This window comes from Pinus tabuliformis, chromosome 7 (assembly GCF_031772625.1).
Source record: "Pinus tabuliformis cultivar Carrire ecotype Pingquan chromosome 7, CPIR1, whole genome shotgun sequence".
Lineage (NCBI taxonomy): Eukaryota > Viridiplantae > Streptophyta > Pinopsida > Pinales > Pinaceae > Pinus > Pinus tabuliformis.
The window spans coordinates 172,960,010-172,977,475 of record NC_142293.1 but is presented as its reverse complement, the minus strand read 5'-3'; the positions used below and the strand labels follow the sequence as shown (position 1 = coordinate 172,977,475).

Below are 17,466 nucleotides of genomic sequence, written 5' to 3'. Positions count from 1 at the left end.
AGGGATTCGAGTTAAGAATCTCTACAAGTTGGAGGTAAACGACTATGCTGCATTGAGTTCCAAAGGTGAGATGGTGCAGAGTCAAGATGTTGGCGAGCTATGGCATAGAAGATTGGGCCACTTGCACCATGGAGCCCTGAAGATCATGCAACAGATTTCTACCAGACTTCCCAAGGGAAAATTGGAGCAGACGAATACATGCAAAGGTTGTACCTTGGGTAAGTATGTGAAATCTTCCTTTCCGGATCGAGACAGTAGAGCTAGAGCAATCTTGGAGCGAGTTCACTCAGATGTTTGTGGACCATTCTCTACAGCCTCCACCGTTAAACAAAGGTACTATGTTATTTTTATTGATGATTTTTCTCGTAGATGTTGGATCTACTTTATGCAAAAGAAGGATCAGACCTTCTTAAGGTTTTGTGAGTTTAAAGCTTTGGCAGAGAAAGAATGTGGAAAGAAAATAAAAGCCTTGCGTAGCGACAATGGTGGAGAGTATGTCTCCTAGCAGTTTAAGGACTTTTGCGCTGCAGAAGGAATTAAACGGGAGTTGATGGCACCTCATAACCCACAGCAGAATGGGGTGGCCAAAAGGAAGAACAGATCGATTGTGGGAGTAGCTCGAGCGATGTTGCATGACCAAAGCCTACCACTGCATTTGTGGGTTGAGTCATGCAATATAGTAGTATACTTGCAGAACAAAAGCCCACACCGTATACTGGGAATGAAGACACCTATGGAGGCCTTTTCCGGGAAGCGACCAGACGTGAGTCACCTCTGAATCTTTGGATCATCGGTTTACTGCCATGTGACCAAATATGCCTGAAAGAAGCTAGATCCAACGGGTGAGTTGGGAATACTTGTGGGGTACACAGATACACCCCACAACTATCTGGTGTTCCTGCCTACTAGTCAGAGGACTGTGGTACACAAAGATCTGAAGTTTGACAAGCAGAAAGCCATGCGAGTATCACTTGAGAGGGAGCTCAAGTTGCATGCAGATGAGGAACTTTCAGTTCCTAAGGAGGAGGAGCCTCAAATTGATGCGGAGCAGCCGCATGCAGAGGATCCGGGAGTGGAGACATCCACTCATGCTGAGACTTCCAGAGATGGGTAGAAACGCTCAAGGGAAGCTAACAGGTTGATGTTGGATGCATGGGAGAATGTGGGATAGCCATCTTCTCAGCGCAGACAGAGGAGGTCGCCCGAGCGATACACTGGTTACATGGCCCTAGTTGGGGAGTGTGTAGAGTCCGAGCCTTCTTCATTTGAGGAGGCAGTGCAACAACCAGTCTGGGTTGATGTAATGGTGGAGGAGTACGACTCCATCGTTTGGAACTGTGTTTGGGATGTTGTCCCAAGACTTCAGGACAAGTCAATGGTGAGTTCCAGATGGCTTTACAAGGTAAAGCAGGCAGCTGATGGCAGTGTTAAGAAACATAAGGCAAGATTTGTTGCCCGTGGTTTCTCATAGGTCGAGGGGATCGACTATAATGAGACATTTTCTCTTGTAGCAAGGTACTCATCTATCAGATCAATGTTGGCACTATCAGCTCAGATGGGTTGGAAGATCCATCAGAGTGACGTGATGACAACATTCCTTAATGGGAAGATTGAGGATGAGGTATACATTGAGCAACTAGAAGATTTCGAGACCTTCGATCGTGAGTCACATGTGTGCCGACTCAAGAGGGCTCTCTATGGGCTGAAGCAAGCACCTCATGCTTGGTACACCAGGATTGGCAGCTATTTCACATGGTTGGGCTTCACCAAGAGTGAAGCAGATGCAGACCTTTACCACATCATGGGAGAAGGTAAGCCATTGATAATTCTTCTTTATGTCAATGATCTGATTTTGACAGGTGATGATCAGCTGATCCAGTCTTGCAAGGAGAACCTTGCAAGAGAGTTCGAAATGAAAGACATGGGTCTTATGCACTACTTTCTAGGCATGGAAGTGTGGCAGAGAGATGGAGAAGCTTTTGTGTCTCAAGGAAAGTATGCTAATGAGATCCTCAGGCAGTTCCATATGGAGAAGTGAAAACCCATGCAAACTCCTCTCGTTGGGAACTAGAGGAAGGAGGATGCTACTTCAGGTGAGTTAGTAGCTGTGATCCGAATTGGATCCATAATGATTGATTAACAAAGCCATGGCTGTACCATGTCGCGACAGGCTTCAAAGAATTTACAACAGCGATCAAAAACACCTCTAAATCAGTGGCAATGGCAGCCAGCGTGGAACGACGAGGACCTCAGTTAAAGCGCGCTGACCGAGACCCATGGAGACTGCGCGGGAGGAGAAATTAGCCCCTGGGAGGCCCGGATCGGGAAACAGAAGCAGTTAACCTCAAAATGGAGAAGCCCCGAGTGCTTAGTCACATGGGAGCTGGGAAAACCATGGGACAAAAAGCTAAGCGCTAAAGGCGGGACCCGCTCCAAAATCGGTGGTATTGATCAGAGGCATCCATGGGCGATGAGCAGTTTTGATGGAAAAGGAGCGATTCCACTCAGCTCCCGACGCATGGCAAGCAGAGGAGAGAGAAAACCGCCGCTCATCGCACGCTAACGGTCAAGCTAGTCAACCGCGTGGGACGAGCGAACGACGTCGGATCTGGGGGCTCCAGATCTAACGACTGAGGTCGCGCCCGATGGAGAAAACAGAATTGACGAAGGGATAAGCCGCGATTTAGAACAAATTGAGGTCCACTTTGACCGCCAAGATGGCGGAAGACTCATTCCACGATGTAACCGAAGAATTGAACCGACGAAAGGCTGGCGCAGTTTGCAGAAGGACAAGTGACCACTCCCTGTGAGCCTGATGATGACGCCGAGAACAAGTAACTCCAAGCGCAGCTGCAAGCAGGCGATCCGACAAAGGTGGAAGAGGATCTGAACGGCCATGAGCTCGAATGTTTTAAAGCCATGAATAGAGAACAGAGAGGACACCAAGGGTCAGGAACCGAAAGACGGAACACCGAAGACAGAAGACAAAAAAGAGAAGAACTAGTGAAGCAAAAAGCAGAAAGAAGACAGAAGGGCCGAGCTGACCAAAGGCAGCGTCGAGCACCAGAGAGCTTGAGAGATTCAAGCCATCCCTGAGAGGATCTGTCAGACCAGAGAGGTCAAAGAGTTGGTAAGGAAGAGAGTCTGTGTACTCCAGTGGTTTGGGGAATCTAAGAACCACCCTGCCAAGCCAATCTGTGTCAGGAGACTCATATTGAGCTCCTTCATTGTAATTATTTGCTTCAAGACACAAATAAATAAGGCCACCACTGAGAGCTGGACCGGAGATGTAGCCCTGGAGGATAGGGTGAACTCCTTATTAATTTCTTGTGTTCTTGTATTTGCTTACTGTATTTCTCTGTTGTTTTCCATTTTAAGTGTCTGTGTATTTGCAATTTGATCGATCCGTTGCTTAAATAACATAGACACACACACCAACATATGAGTCTGTAATACCTTCATTAAATAAATCTTTAACTGAGGTCACTCATAGGGTGATTATCAGATCAAGTGGTATTAGAGCTTTAGGCTATAAGGTTAGACAAGCTTGTGTTGCTTTAGCTGTTGAATGCTCACTAGATCAAAGCTCAAATTAGGAGAAGGAGAGTTGGTCGAAACTAATCCTGAAATTGGGAGAGTTTATCCTCGGAAGACAATGTCAGAAGAAGGTTCTGTGGGGCCAGACCCTCAATTCATAGAGAGTTTCCTAGCTATAAATTCTATGGTAGAAGAAATGTATAGGGACTTTAGAAAGCATAAGGATGAAGATTCATCAGGTTTTAAACAAGATAAAGAAGAAGAAGAATCTTATAACTGTGACCACTCGAAAGGAAAAGGGAAAGAGGAAAACTTTCTCACACCTCCTAATAGCCCTGTGGATAATAATAAAGCATCTTTGATTAAGCTAGATGTTAAATTTGACTTGCCTATATATGATGGAGAGCTAAATGCTGAAAAGTTGGACAATTGGATTAGACAAATTGATGTGTATTGTAGAGTGCAGAACATCGACTCAGACAAGAGAAAAATTCAGCTGGCAAGCCTACGCCTAGGAGGCACTGCCTTGGTTTGGTGGGAAGGCAGAACCCAAGCTGACATGAAAAGACATGGTAAGACTATCTCTGTCTGGAGTGACTTTGTTTCTACAATTAAGAAGCAGTTCTATCCATTGGCCTACATGCAACAAGCCATGATGAGTTGGCAAACTCTTCGGTAGTTGAAAGGGCAAAGTGTGCAAGGGTACACTCAAGAATTTAGAAAGAGAGCATTGATTCTAGGGATCTCATTAGACTCACCAGAGACTCTTTTGAAGTACATTGGTGGTCTTCACAGCTACATGAGGCATACCATCCTCATGTTTAATTTCACTAGTATAGATGAGGTATCTGTACAAGCTACTCATCTAGAAGTTAGAGGAAAGAATGGAAATCCAAAAGTTGGGGGACCATCCCAATCCACTGCAAGAAAGAGTAAGGAGAAAAGAAAGCAGAAGTGGAAAGCAAGGAAGGCTAACACTGCACAGAAAGGCAAAGCTTCATGCACTCACTGTAAAAAGGATGAGCATGATGATGAGCACTGTTGGATTTTGCATCCAGAGCTGAGACCTAAGAAGTCCTAGGGCAAGATGAAGAAGACTGTTGCAGCTATTCAAAAAGATTTGGGGTCAGACTCGAGAGATGAAACAATCATTACAACCACAGGTATAAAAAGTAAGAATTTTGAAGCATCTACTAGTAATTCTGCTCAATCTGTTATTGATGAAGAACATGAGAGAAAAAGACATGAGCTTTTCCATATTCGAATTGTTTCCAAACATCAAAAGATTGATACTTTGTTTGATAGTGGCTCACAAATAAATTTGATTTCTGAAACAATTGTAAAGAAATTGGGATTAGCAACTACACCTCACAAGAAACCATACCCATTAGGATGGTTGAATGATAAAGCACAACTACAAGTGACTAGACAGTGCAAACTCGAGTTTTTTTTTGGGTCAGCATTTGTAGATGAGGTTGAGTTAGACATAATTCCTTTGGATATATGTGGAATTGTCTTAGGAAGTCCTTACTTGTATGATAGAAAAGATATTTTCTATAGCGCTGAGAACAAATATCTACTTGTTAAAGATGGAATCAAATACTTTGTAAGAGCTCATAAGCTCAAGAATAATTATACTCTCATAAACTCAGGGCAGATGAAAAGAATGATAAATTCATGCAAACAATTCTTACTAATGGTTGTAAAGGAAAAGAAACCTGATAAAACCAATGTATTTGAGGGCTGTAATGCTAAGCAGCAAGCTGATATAGAAAATATTGTTTCAGAGTATGATGTCCTGTTTCAGGAACCTAAAGGTCTGCCACCCAAAAAGGAAATAGTACATGATATTATTTTGCAGCAAGATGTTCCATTGCCTAACATTGGAATGTACAAGTTGTCTGCTTTAGAGAATGTTGAAATCAAGAAGCAGGTGCAGGAGTTGCTCGAGAAGGGGTTCATCAGGCCTAGCACATCACCATGTGGGTCACCAATCGTTTTGGTGAGAAAGAAAGATGGCTCGTGGAGAATGTGCATTGACTATCGAGCACTGAATAAGATAACAATAAAAAATCATTATCCCCTTCCTCGCATAGATGATCTTTTAGATCAATTAAAGGAAGCTGTTTATTTCACCAAGCTGGATTTGCACAGTGGATACCATCAGGTCAGAGTTGCAGAGCAAGATGCATGGAAGACTTCTTTCAAAACAAAGCAAGGATTGTATGAGTGGCTGGTTATGCCTTTTGGCTTGACCAATGCCCCTGCTACTTTCATGAGATTAATGAATGATGTACTTAGGCCTTTTCTTGATGATTTCGTTATTGTGTATCTGGATGACATTTTGATTTTTAGTAAAACGTGGGAGGAACACTTAAAGCATGTTAAACAGACATTAGATGTTTTGAAAAGAGAAAAACTTTATGTTAAACTCTCAAAATGTGAATTTGGAAAAACATCTCTAAATTATTTGGGTCATATAGTAGGGGGTGGTGAATTGAAAATAGATCCCTCTAAAGTGGCAGTCATTGTAAACTGGCCTAAACCCAAGTCTGCTACAGAAGTGAGAAGCTTCTTAGGAGCAGCACAATATTGGAGGAAGTTCATCTCTAACTTTTCCTCAATTGTAGCTCCCTTACATGCTTTGACAGGATTGAACAAGGTGTTTCAGTGGGGAGGCAAACATCAGAAAGCCTTCGACACCTTGAAAGAAAAGATTAGTACAACACCTATACTAGCACTGCCTGATCTACAAAGACCATTTGAGATCCAAACAGATGCCAGTGACTATTCCATGGGAGCAGTGTTGACACAACACGGTAAACCCATATGTTATCATTTTGAGACTTTTAATCCTGCAGTAGTTAAGAATTGTATGCATTAGTTCAGAGTGTGAAAAAGTGGAAACATTACTTAATGGGCAAAGAGATAGTAATACATACTGATCATCAACCACTTCAATATCTACACTCCCAAACTAAGTTGCAGCAATCAAGACATTACAGGTGGATGGGTTTTCTACAACAGTTTCATTTGGTCATCAGATATAAAAAGGGCATACATAACAAAGTTGCAGACATGTTATCTAGACCCATTATAAATGCATCTACTATACTTAAGCATAATTCTATACTACATGAAAGTTACATTGAACAATATGCTCAAGATATAGACTTTAAAGATGTATATGCAACTTTGAGTCGAGGCAAAAAGGTGGAAGAATTGGATTATCATTTGAAAGACCGACTTTTATATCATTGTGGGAAACTCTACATTACACAAATAGAGAGAGTAAAGATAATTAGAGAGGCACACACTTCTCTGATATCAGGTCACTTTTGGGTAAGTAAAACAGTTGCACAGCTGCAAAGATTTTGTTATTGGCCAAAAATGAATGAGACAATTTATAGATATGTGAGAGGGTGTACTATGTGTGACAAAAGCAAGCCCAACAATAGAAAACGAGGCTTGTACACTCCATTACCAGTTCCTTCTCACCCTTAGGAAAGTGTTTCCATGGATTTTTTTTGAGGACTGCCTAAATCTAGGAAAGGTCATAATTATCTGTATGTGGTTGTAGATAGGTTCAGCAAAATGTGTATTTTGATACCTTCTAATAAACAGATTACAGCTGAACAAATTGTAAAACTATTCTTTGAACATGTATGGGTTCATTTTGGGTTACCCACTTTTATTGTATCTGATCGAGACACCCGATTTGTGGGGAAGTTTTGGTCAAGTATGTGGGTGCTGATGGACACCCAACTGAAGAAAAGCACAACTTTTCATCCACAAACCGATGGCCAGACAGAAGTAGTTAACAGGACAGTGATCCAGTTACTCAGAGGATATTGCAGAAAACATCATAAGCTTTGAGATGAACATTTGTGTTATGTGCAGCGTGCTTACAACAGAGCAAAACACTCTTCTACTCAGAGATCTCCTTTTGAAACCTGTTTTGGTTTCACACCAAGGTCTCCTTTGGATTTTGTCTTTGGTAAAGACACCATGGTTGATGGACACAGTGATGTGGACAAGGCAACCAGGTTCATTGAACAAATCCAGGAGATCCACCAAGCAGTACAGGAACAGCTAGAAAAGAGCCAAGCCAGATACAAGGCTAGGCATGACAAGCATCGGATGGAGCATAGTTTTCAAGTTCGAGACCAGGTCTGGTTGTATATCAGCAAGGACAAGATGCAAGGTGAAGGTAAAAAGCTAAAGCCTATCAGGTATGGACCTTTTAGGATACTTGAGAAGATTGGTGAAAATGTTTTTCACCTTGATCTACCAGCATACATGCACATCTACTCAGTCGTAAATGCAGATTGCTTGAGATTGTTTGAACCTTCGATGATTGAGGATCCTGAAGAGCAAAGTCAATTGCCTTCTATTGATGACCCGCTACCCAAAAATCTTAATGAATTGCAGGAAGACATAATCTTGGACAGGAAGGTGAGGACAATGCGCAGAGGAGATGTTGAGTACCTCAGAATTGAACTCAAAGGTTCAAAGCCGAGCAGTGCAAAGTGGATTGAGATTAGGCAAGTGAAACAGCAGTACCCTCACTTAGTCGATGCTTGAAAGAAAACCAACTTTTGGTGGTCCAAAAGCTTTTAAGTGGGAAGGCCGTGATCCAAATTGGATCCATAAAGATTGATTAATAGAGCCATGGTTGTACCAGGTCGGGACAGACTTCAAAGAACTTATAACAGCGATGAAAAACACCTCTAAACCAGTGGCAATGGCAGCGAGCGTTGAATGACGAGGACCTCGGTCAAAGCGCGCTGACCGAGGCCCATGGAGACTGCGCGAGAGGCGAAATTAGCCCCTGGGAGGCCCGGATCGGGAAACAGAGGTAGTTAACCTCAAAATGGAGAAGCCCCGAGCGCTCGGTCGTATGGGAGTTGGGAAAACCGTGGGACAAAAAGCTAAGCGCTAAAGGCGGGACCTACTCCAAAACTAGCGGTATTGATCGGAGGCATCCATGGGCGGTAAGCAGTTTTGATGGAAAAGGAGCGATTCCACTCAGCGCCCGATGCGTGGCAAGCAGAGGAGAGAGAAAACTATCGCTCATTACACGCTAACGGTCGAGTTAGTCAACCGCGCGGGATGAGCAAACGGCGTCGGATCTGGGGGCTCTAGATCTAACGGCTGAGGTCGCGCCTGATGGAGAAGACAGAATCGACGGAGGGATAAGCCGCGATTTAGAAGAAATTGAGGTCCGCTTTGACCGCCAAGGTGGCGGAAGACTCATTCCACGACGTAACCGAGGAATTGATCCGACGAAAGGCTGACGCAGTTTGTAGGAGGACAAGTGGCCACTCCCTGTGAGCCTGATGATGACGCCGAGAACAGGGAACTCCAAGCGTAGCTGCAAGCATGCGATCCGACAAATGTGGAAGAGGAACCGAACCACCATGAGCTCGAATGGTTTAAATCCATGAACAAAGAACAAAAATGACACCAAGGGTCGGGAACCAAAAGACGGAACACCGAAGACAGAAGACAGAAAAGAGAAGAACTAGTGAAGCAAAAAGTAGAAAGAAGATAGAAGGGCCAAGCTGACCAAAGGCAGCGTCGAGCACTAGAAAGCTTGAGAGATTCAAGCCATCCCTGAGAGGATCTGTCAGACCAGAGAGGTCAAAGAGCTGGTAAAGAAGAGACTCTGTGTACTCCAGTGGTTTAGGGAATCCAAGAACCACCCTGCCAAGCCAATTTGTTTCAGGAGACTCATATTAAGCTCCTTCATTGTAATTCTTTTCTTCAAGACACAAATAAAGAAGGCCACCACTTAGAGTTGGACATGAGATGTAGCCCTGGAGGATAGGGGAAACTCCTTATTAATTTCTTGTGTTCTTGTATTTGCTTACTGTATTTCTGTGCTGTTTTCCATTTCAAGTGTCTCTGTATTTGCAATTTGATCGATCTGTTGCTTAAATAACATAGACACACACACCAACATATGAGTCTGTAATACCTTCATTAAATAAATATTTAACTGAGGTCACTCATAGGGTGATTATCAGATCAAGCTGCTACTGTTTATCGGTAGCTGGTGGGTTCACTTATGTATCTGGTGAACACACGACCCGACTTATGCTTTGCAGTGAACCAACTGAGTCAAGCTATGGTTTAGCCTACCAAGCTGTTTTGGAAGGCAGCGGAGCATGTGTTGAGATACCTCAGAGGCACATCTCAGTATGGTTTGTGGTACAGACGGACAGAGGGAGTGAAGCTTCAGGGCTTCACAGATGCAGATTGGGCAGGGAGTCCATCAGACCGGAAGAACACTTCTGGAGGAATCTTCAACCTCGGTTCAGTTGCAGTTTCTTGGTACGGCAGGGAACAAAGATCAATTGCACTTAGCTGCAGAGGTTGAATACATGGCTGCTAGTCAGGCTGCATGTGAGGCCATTTGGATGCGGAAGATTCTAGTGGGATTTTTTGGTCAGAGGATGGATCCTACAGTGATCTACTGTGATAATCAGAGTTGTATCAAACTCTCTGAGAATCCAGTTTTTCATGACAGGTCTAAGCACATTGATATCTGGTATCACCATCTTCGAGACTATGTGGTGAAGAGGATCATGTTGTTGCTGTATGTTTCGACCGAGGAACAGGATGCAGATATTTTGATGAAAGCATTGTCAAAATGCAAGTTCGAGTTCCATAGAGACAGGATTGGGGTTACGGATAATCCCTTTCTTGTTGAGAGGGAGTGTTGAAAATAGCAACAAGAAATTCTAAAAATATAAGTGCTAAAAATAGCACTACTATAAATAGCATTTCGGAATATCTTTCTATTTTAGTTAGTCCCTAAACTAAAATAGAAAAGTAAAATTCGAATTTGATCTTAGCAGTTGTTTGTAAAATAATTAATTAATTCATCTTGAGTTAATTAGTTGTACGAAATCAAACATAAAGTCTATGTGAAGACATGCAACAGTTTCTCCATTGATTGAGGAAGTTATCCCTTGATTAAAGGAAATTAGGATGAGTTGTACTTAGTTAGCTCAGTTAATTGAGTTAAGTCTAGTTAGATTAGTTCAAATAGTTTGTTGAACTAATTGTGAGTTCAGTTAGTTAATGCATGCATGCATGTAACTTCTGCACTTCAGATAACTGAATATTCTCTCATAAATAACTCATGCATGTCAGTTCAGTCAGAGACCCAGTGAAGATCAGGTGATGGGACAATGTACTATCAGTTGAAAGAATATTCCTTGGAGGATATCTCTTGCATGCAGAAGGAATTCATTCCTTTGGGATTGCGCAGTTACTATTGAGGTTGATGGTTGTGTGATGAGGTCAATTCACACAGGTGGCAGCATTGGACCCCAAGAGAAACTGCGCGAGGAAATAGGAGGCTTGGAGGGCTGGAGGAAGACATATGTTGTGTCTATTCAATCTGTGAGCATTATTGTTCGATTGTGCTGAGAGATGGATGGCTTGTGAGCTGAATCTTCATGTAATATGAACATATTTCCACTTGTATGATATTATAGAGATCGGGGTTTTAGGCTGAGGCTTTCCCCAGAGTATTCTTCTGTGTTCATGTGTGATTGCTTTCTCATTCTCAATTATATGTGTTCTATTTGATCTTGCTCATATTCGATTAAGCTTCCGCAAAGTTTGTTGTAGAAGTAGATCTTGTATTTTGCTTTAGTATATTGCATAATCTGTTGATCTACAGTGATAAATTTTACAAATACCTCACTAAGCTTCCTCCCCAGCTTAGCCTTTTGGTATCTCTGGTTCCTCCTTTGGAACTTCTTCCTCTCTTTTTCGAAGCAATTCTATCCACGCTCACTATGGAATTACCTTCTATGACAAATTTTACCCAATTGTTACTTTTTGGAAGTCGCCCTTCTTCCGATTCATTGCAGTAGAACCTCTTCTCCTTCTGTAGAGCATGTCTTCTCCTCAACTTCAAAAGTTATTAGGTCGCTGCACTTTCCCCTACTCACTTCTCTCTTCTCATTTACTTCCCTTAGTTCATATCCTTGCTGGGTTTTGTCATGATTCCTCTTTTTTCTCAGAGTCTATTGTTTCATTTTCTCTTCACAACGTTATTGGCTTTCTTCCTAATGTCTATTCCAGCCTGCAACCACAGTGCTTTATGACTAGAGTTAACACAAAATAAAACATTATAATATATGTACCAAGATCCTTAATAATTTTCTTGTTGGTCCACTCCTTTGAACCAATTCTCATCCAAAAGTATATCATTGCTTACATCTCCTTACTATGTCTCCACACTGTTGTATCATAATGCAAGCCTGCTCTAACTACTACCTATCCTTCCTTTCTTAAAAGAAAGCTTCAAAACATCTCTCAAACTTCCACTTAATGTAAAATATATACAAAACAAATTTTGATATAATCTTATTCTATTTCCCTTTTTAAGAGCTCTGTATGTACCAACTTTGCCTCCACTACTATAGTTTTTCAATATCCTTGACTCATAACGTTTTTCTCTCTCTTCTTCCAAAATTTCAGCGTCCCTCTTTCAAGTTTTACCCTGTGGTCCTCAATCCTAAAGCACAAATATAAATTGTAGAACAAACAAATTTACCTTCTTTAGATTCCTCCAAATTTAATCTCGCTGCAAATCCACTTTCTGTTTTCTGTACTCTGAGATTTTCAGAGTATTCAAGCTCTGATGCCAGCCCAAAATTTGAACTTGCTTACCCGCAATGCCTAGTCCTACTCTAGCCAAAAAGCGTTTCCTTCAGCCCTATGAAATTAGCTTTATTGGGATATAGATCCCTTTACTAATACAGTGAGAGGAGCAGAAAGAGTAGTACCAAGACCACTGAATTCAAGTCCCATCATATATAGCCCCCCGGTATAAAGACTTTATTTATAGTGTTACCTGTTTAACTCCTCTTTTGCCCTCTCGCCGATTTTATTAATTCTATCGCTCCAACCTTTCTTTTTATTTTGAATAGCCCCCGGAGTCGAGCCGTATTTAATATAAACCTTGGCCACTTATGCCGAGAGCCCCAACTCTTGATTAGAAAAACTGTCGGGCTTCTAGTGTTTCGAGATTTCGTGTATTGTCAACGTCGCCAACACGCTGAATCTCCTTGAGGACCCCACAATCTCCGTCCCTTAATAGATCCAGGAAACGGAGATTATTTCTGTTTCCGTCACTTGACGGACCCTGGTCCTCGAGGCTTAATTAAAAGAACTTATGGGATTCTTTCCTTCCGGATTCTCTGGTCTAGATTTCTGTTACGAGGTTTTGTCAATAGATGGTCCTGCTCCCACAAGTGACGAACTTCACTCGGAAAGAGAAATTGGCTAAGTGTTGGGCCTTTTCATGCTTATACTCGGTTTCAACTCTCCAGATCTTTCTGACTTGCTTCTTCCGTGTGTGGGTCGCGCTGGCTTGAACTCCAATTTTGTGGAACCTCCGCTTGTCGCCACTTGGTTGAATTCTTTGCCTATCGCCACTTTTATGATTTTTCCTCTCAGCCCTAATCAATGCCCGATACTTAATTATGAACTCCTATGGGCTCTAACGGAACAGGGCCACTGGAATATCCCCATCAACTGCCACTTCGTTAGATAACGTTCCCTGTACCCCAATGAGTTTTAATAATTATAATCAATAAGCCCTTACGGCCTTCTGATCTTCAGGTTTGGTGCTGTTCCATCTCTGGACTCCATCAATTGTCATTCCCCGACGCTATTATCAAACGGGCTTCCATCGAAACTTCAAAAACTAAGTGTGTGTCGCCTCTATGCCTCAACTTTTGCCTTTAGTTTAATTTATGATCAATGGCTCCTTTAGTTCAGTCTTGTTCTTCCAGCGTGGTCTCTCTCTGCCGATGCTCTATACTTTCAGAAGATTCCCGTAGCCTCCATTAATGGATCATTGACCCTATGTTGATCAACAATCAACGCTATCTCTCCTGAGCTTATTATCACTACGTTCCTACTGTGATACACCGATATAGCAATAATATGTATATATATACGTGCAGATACCTCATGAGATTCATCCACACCTGCAATAGTAGATGATTGTGCATTCATACATATTGAGAATGTATATACAATTACGCGACAAGTCCCTGACTGGAAATTCAAACCTGTAGTTATCTATCCGTTCCCTCATCCTACAGTCAAATTACCAAGATCGGTTACTGTAAATTAACACACACAGACCCCAAAAAAATGGTGTTCAACCCACTTACAATGCCCTCGAGCTTGTCTGCACAGCACTTTCTTATCGTATGGCTCATCCGACCAACACAATCCGCTAACCAGTTACACAGACAGGCTGGTCTGATCACAATTAGTTACGGTCCTAATTTACTCAATCGAAATGCCTTAAATTCCTAGATTCAGGGCCAGTTGGAATGAGCCCACTAGCATCTAAGCTGCCACCATTTTGTGAATACGAGATTCACTTTAAAGGTCTATATTTAAGGCCAAAGTTCGAATGACATGACCACTGACATTGAAGTTGCCGCAATTTCAGATTGAAGATTGGCGATACGCCAGCTTACCCTCGTGTCGAATAAACCTGTGCTTCGGGTATTGCAAACTCGTTATTATTTATCACTATGTAATAAGTTAATGGGTTGGAGAAGGGCTTTATGTATTGCAGACTGTTAAGTATTAAGCACTATGTAATAACTTTGGTTAATGGGTTGGATAAGAATAGAGCGATAAATAAAATTAAAAAGTAATAAATCAATCCAATCCAATTAATTCAAATCCCGTTCTAGCATCCCCTCCTGCTTTGCTTTTCATCCTCAGTTGAGAAACGACTCGATTCCACTTCAGCAGGTGCTCAGAGCACTCTTGCAGGTAGAATGTTTTCATTTATGTTTCTGGATGTTGTTAATAATAATGTGGTCATCTTACAGAAGGTCCCTACGATTCTACAGTAAGCGGCATCCGCGCATGGTTCTGCAAGTGATAATACTAATGTTGAATGGTGATTGTGATTGTGCAGAGAGTGATCCCATTTCTCAACTTCTTCCAGAAGCTTCCCATGATGAAGCTCCATTCTCGGGATCTTTGAATGTTTCAATGAAATGGAAGGAAAAAATTGTTGATGTCAGCCTGTGCGATGAGGCTTCATCTGATCTTCCAAAGACATCAGAAGCCCCCCGGTGCGATGAAGCTCCATCCTCCTCCTCTTCTTCCAGTGGACTAATTATATCCAAATTCGATCTCATTAGCAGCATACGTAAAGATCTTGGTAAAGTCGAGGATTTCAATCTCGATGACCTTATCCATCTGCTGCGGAAACTACGAGATATGGTAGATAGCAATCTGTCATATCCATCTGATAATAAATGCGAATTATATTACAAGGAGAATATGAAATATATAATTAGATAATATTATCATCATAGTCAGATATCTGATTAGAATATATTTCATTTCTTGCATTTTCTTAGGAAAATCATCAAAAAGCATCGAGTCTCGGTCATTTTCCTGGGCCCGACGATCCTGGCTTGCAGAAAACAAAGGAGATTGTGTCGAAACAGGATATACGTAGATCTGTTCAAACTTTCTTAAAGCAGATAGGGAGCGCACATGTAGCTACTGTTGGATTGCTTGTGGTTGCCCGTAGTTTGGAAAGATTTTACCCTATTTCCACTAACAGAGAAAAGTGTTGGCATCTTCTAAAAGAAATGTATGATCTTGCCATTGTTCTAAAAAGATTGAGAGAAAGCGCAGAGGGAATGCAGGATGTAATGCAAGAAGCTACATCATTGATAATTGAAGGCGCGCTCCTGTGCTCTACTCAGATTGTCCGTTCTGCCTTTTCAAGGTTATTCTTATCTACCACCCTGTCTGTACAGTACAGGTCAAATGCAGACAAAGGCCATGGTTAATACCCAAAGATAGGAAATAAGTGTTTTCATTGTTTGATTGCAGATTCTTCTCAACGTCACCGTTAGAATTCGAAGGAGCTCTGAGTAACATCAGACAGAAGTTAAATGCCATGTATATGAAAATTAATACCGAAATCGCTCTTCGTGGTTTGACTCTCATCGAGCATCAGGGGAGGTCCCCTCTTTCGAAAGAATACCCTACCCGTGCTGGTAAATATACTACCAAGTTAATTTATTTAATTTCGAAGTCTCTTTATGAATAATATTAAATATGCATTTGAATTGGATTTAGATTTAGATTTTGAGAAGGATTAAATAAATTGAGTTACAATTTTTTTTTGAGTGAAAAGAGATTTTATCTTTATTCAAATTTCTTGAGTTACAAATTTGTTTACAGTGAAAAAGGATTTGATCCCTATTCAAGAGTTGTAAATTTGAAGTTAAAATCAGGTTGGTTTAATTATTAATTAATTTATTAATATTTTTTTAGTAATTCCTAAGTTTCTATTAATTCTTATAAATGATACATCTTTGAGAGCTATTCAAAATCATACCACCAGCCTCATTCCTACTATAAAAAGCATTTGACCAAAATAACAAAAAGCCACAGGTTCAAAAACAAATTGCCATCTTGACTAGAAGAAACAAAGTACCCAAATACAACTCACTATCATAATCAATTACATACTTATAATTATAATTGTTATTATTATTATAAATATAATTATTAATTTTTTATTTTTTATTTTAGTTTCACTGGTATGTAATTTGATGTTGCCAAAATGTTTTATTGATAATTATAATTAATATTTATTTTATATATATATTTTTAATCTTAATTTTATTTTTTATGTAATTTGATAGAGTCAAAATATTTAAAAAAACATTACATTACAACATTTGCGGAGAATCTTTTGCAAAACAATTATTTTAATATTTTTGAAATTGTAAAATGAATTTTTTTATTTAAAAGTGTATTTTGTTAGAATGTTTTTAAGTTAAAGTAGAGTATTTTGTTAAAATGTTTTTGAGAATGAAACTTTTGTAAATATATTTTTAGAGAGGTCTATCAAATGATTGCAAAGTCAAATTAAATAAATAAATTCAAGAACTTGTTAAAAGGAAGTGAATTTACCAATGTGAAAACTATATATATATATATCAGTTAGGCATTGGTGGCTACATCATGGTCATGTTCAAGAATAACACCTACTCTCTCTCTCTCTCTCTCTCTCTCTCTATATATATATATATATATATATATATATAAGTTAGGTATTGGTGGCTACATCATGGTCATGTTCAAGAATAACACCTAAATAGGGTGGGAACCGGTAACTTAACATCTAGGAGTGCGAAAACCTCAAGACCCATGGAAAATTAAATAATAATTATTTACACTAGAAAACTTTATTTTAAAAGAAAATCCCTCTATATAAAAAAATTACAATAATTGTTCATTTTATAAAAAAATCAATTTAATGTAAAAGCTAAATTAAATTTAATAATTTGATGCAAGCCCAAAATTTGATCCTCCTTACCCACAGTTCCCGGTCCTAAAAGTGCTTCCTTCAGCCCTGCAAAATGAACTTTATGGGGATATAAATCCATTTAATAACACAGTGGGAGGAGCCGAAATAGTTGTACTAAAACCACAGAGTTCAAGTCCTATCATATATACCCCCTAGGTGGAAAGACTTTATTTACAGTCTCATCCTTTTAGCCCCTCTTTTACCCTCTCGACACTTTTATTAATTCTATTTTTCCAACCTTTCCTTTTATTTTGAATAGCCCTCGGAGTCAAGCCTTATTTAATATAAACGTTGGCCGCTTATAGATGTGATCCAATACAATGATAAGGCACAAATTTTATACATATAACCTGCTACATAGAGACCAACTTTTGAGTACAAAAACTTTCGGGTTTCCGGGTGTTCCAAGATTCCAGGTATGGTCCACTCCACACTGTGTTTCCTCTATCGTAACCTCGCAAACACACTCACTCTCCTTGAGGACCCCATAATCTTCGTCGCTTAATAGATCCAAGGAACATAAAGTATTT

At 40.5% G+C, this 17,466-nt stretch overlaps 1 protein-coding gene across 6 annotated transcripts in view; it reads left to right on the top strand.

The window, feature by feature from the left end:
• LOC149246391 (uncharacterized) overlaps nucleotides 1–17,466 on the top strand; it is a 71,432-nt gene that overhangs the window by 17,777 nt on the left and 36,189 nt on the right. For all 6 annotated transcript variants that reach the window (XM_089457902.1, XM_089457899.1, XM_089457903.1 and 3 more), the window contains 3 exons: nucleotides 14,513–14,823; nucleotides 14,964–15,340; nucleotides 15,448–15,614. In XM_089457902.1, coding sequence (XP_089314028.1) covers nucleotides 14,513–14,823; nucleotides 14,964–15,340; nucleotides 15,448–15,614 — 855 coding nt within the window. The remainder of the gene's footprint in view (nucleotides 1–14,512; nucleotides 14,824–14,963; nucleotides 15,341–15,447; nucleotides 15,615–17,466) is intronic.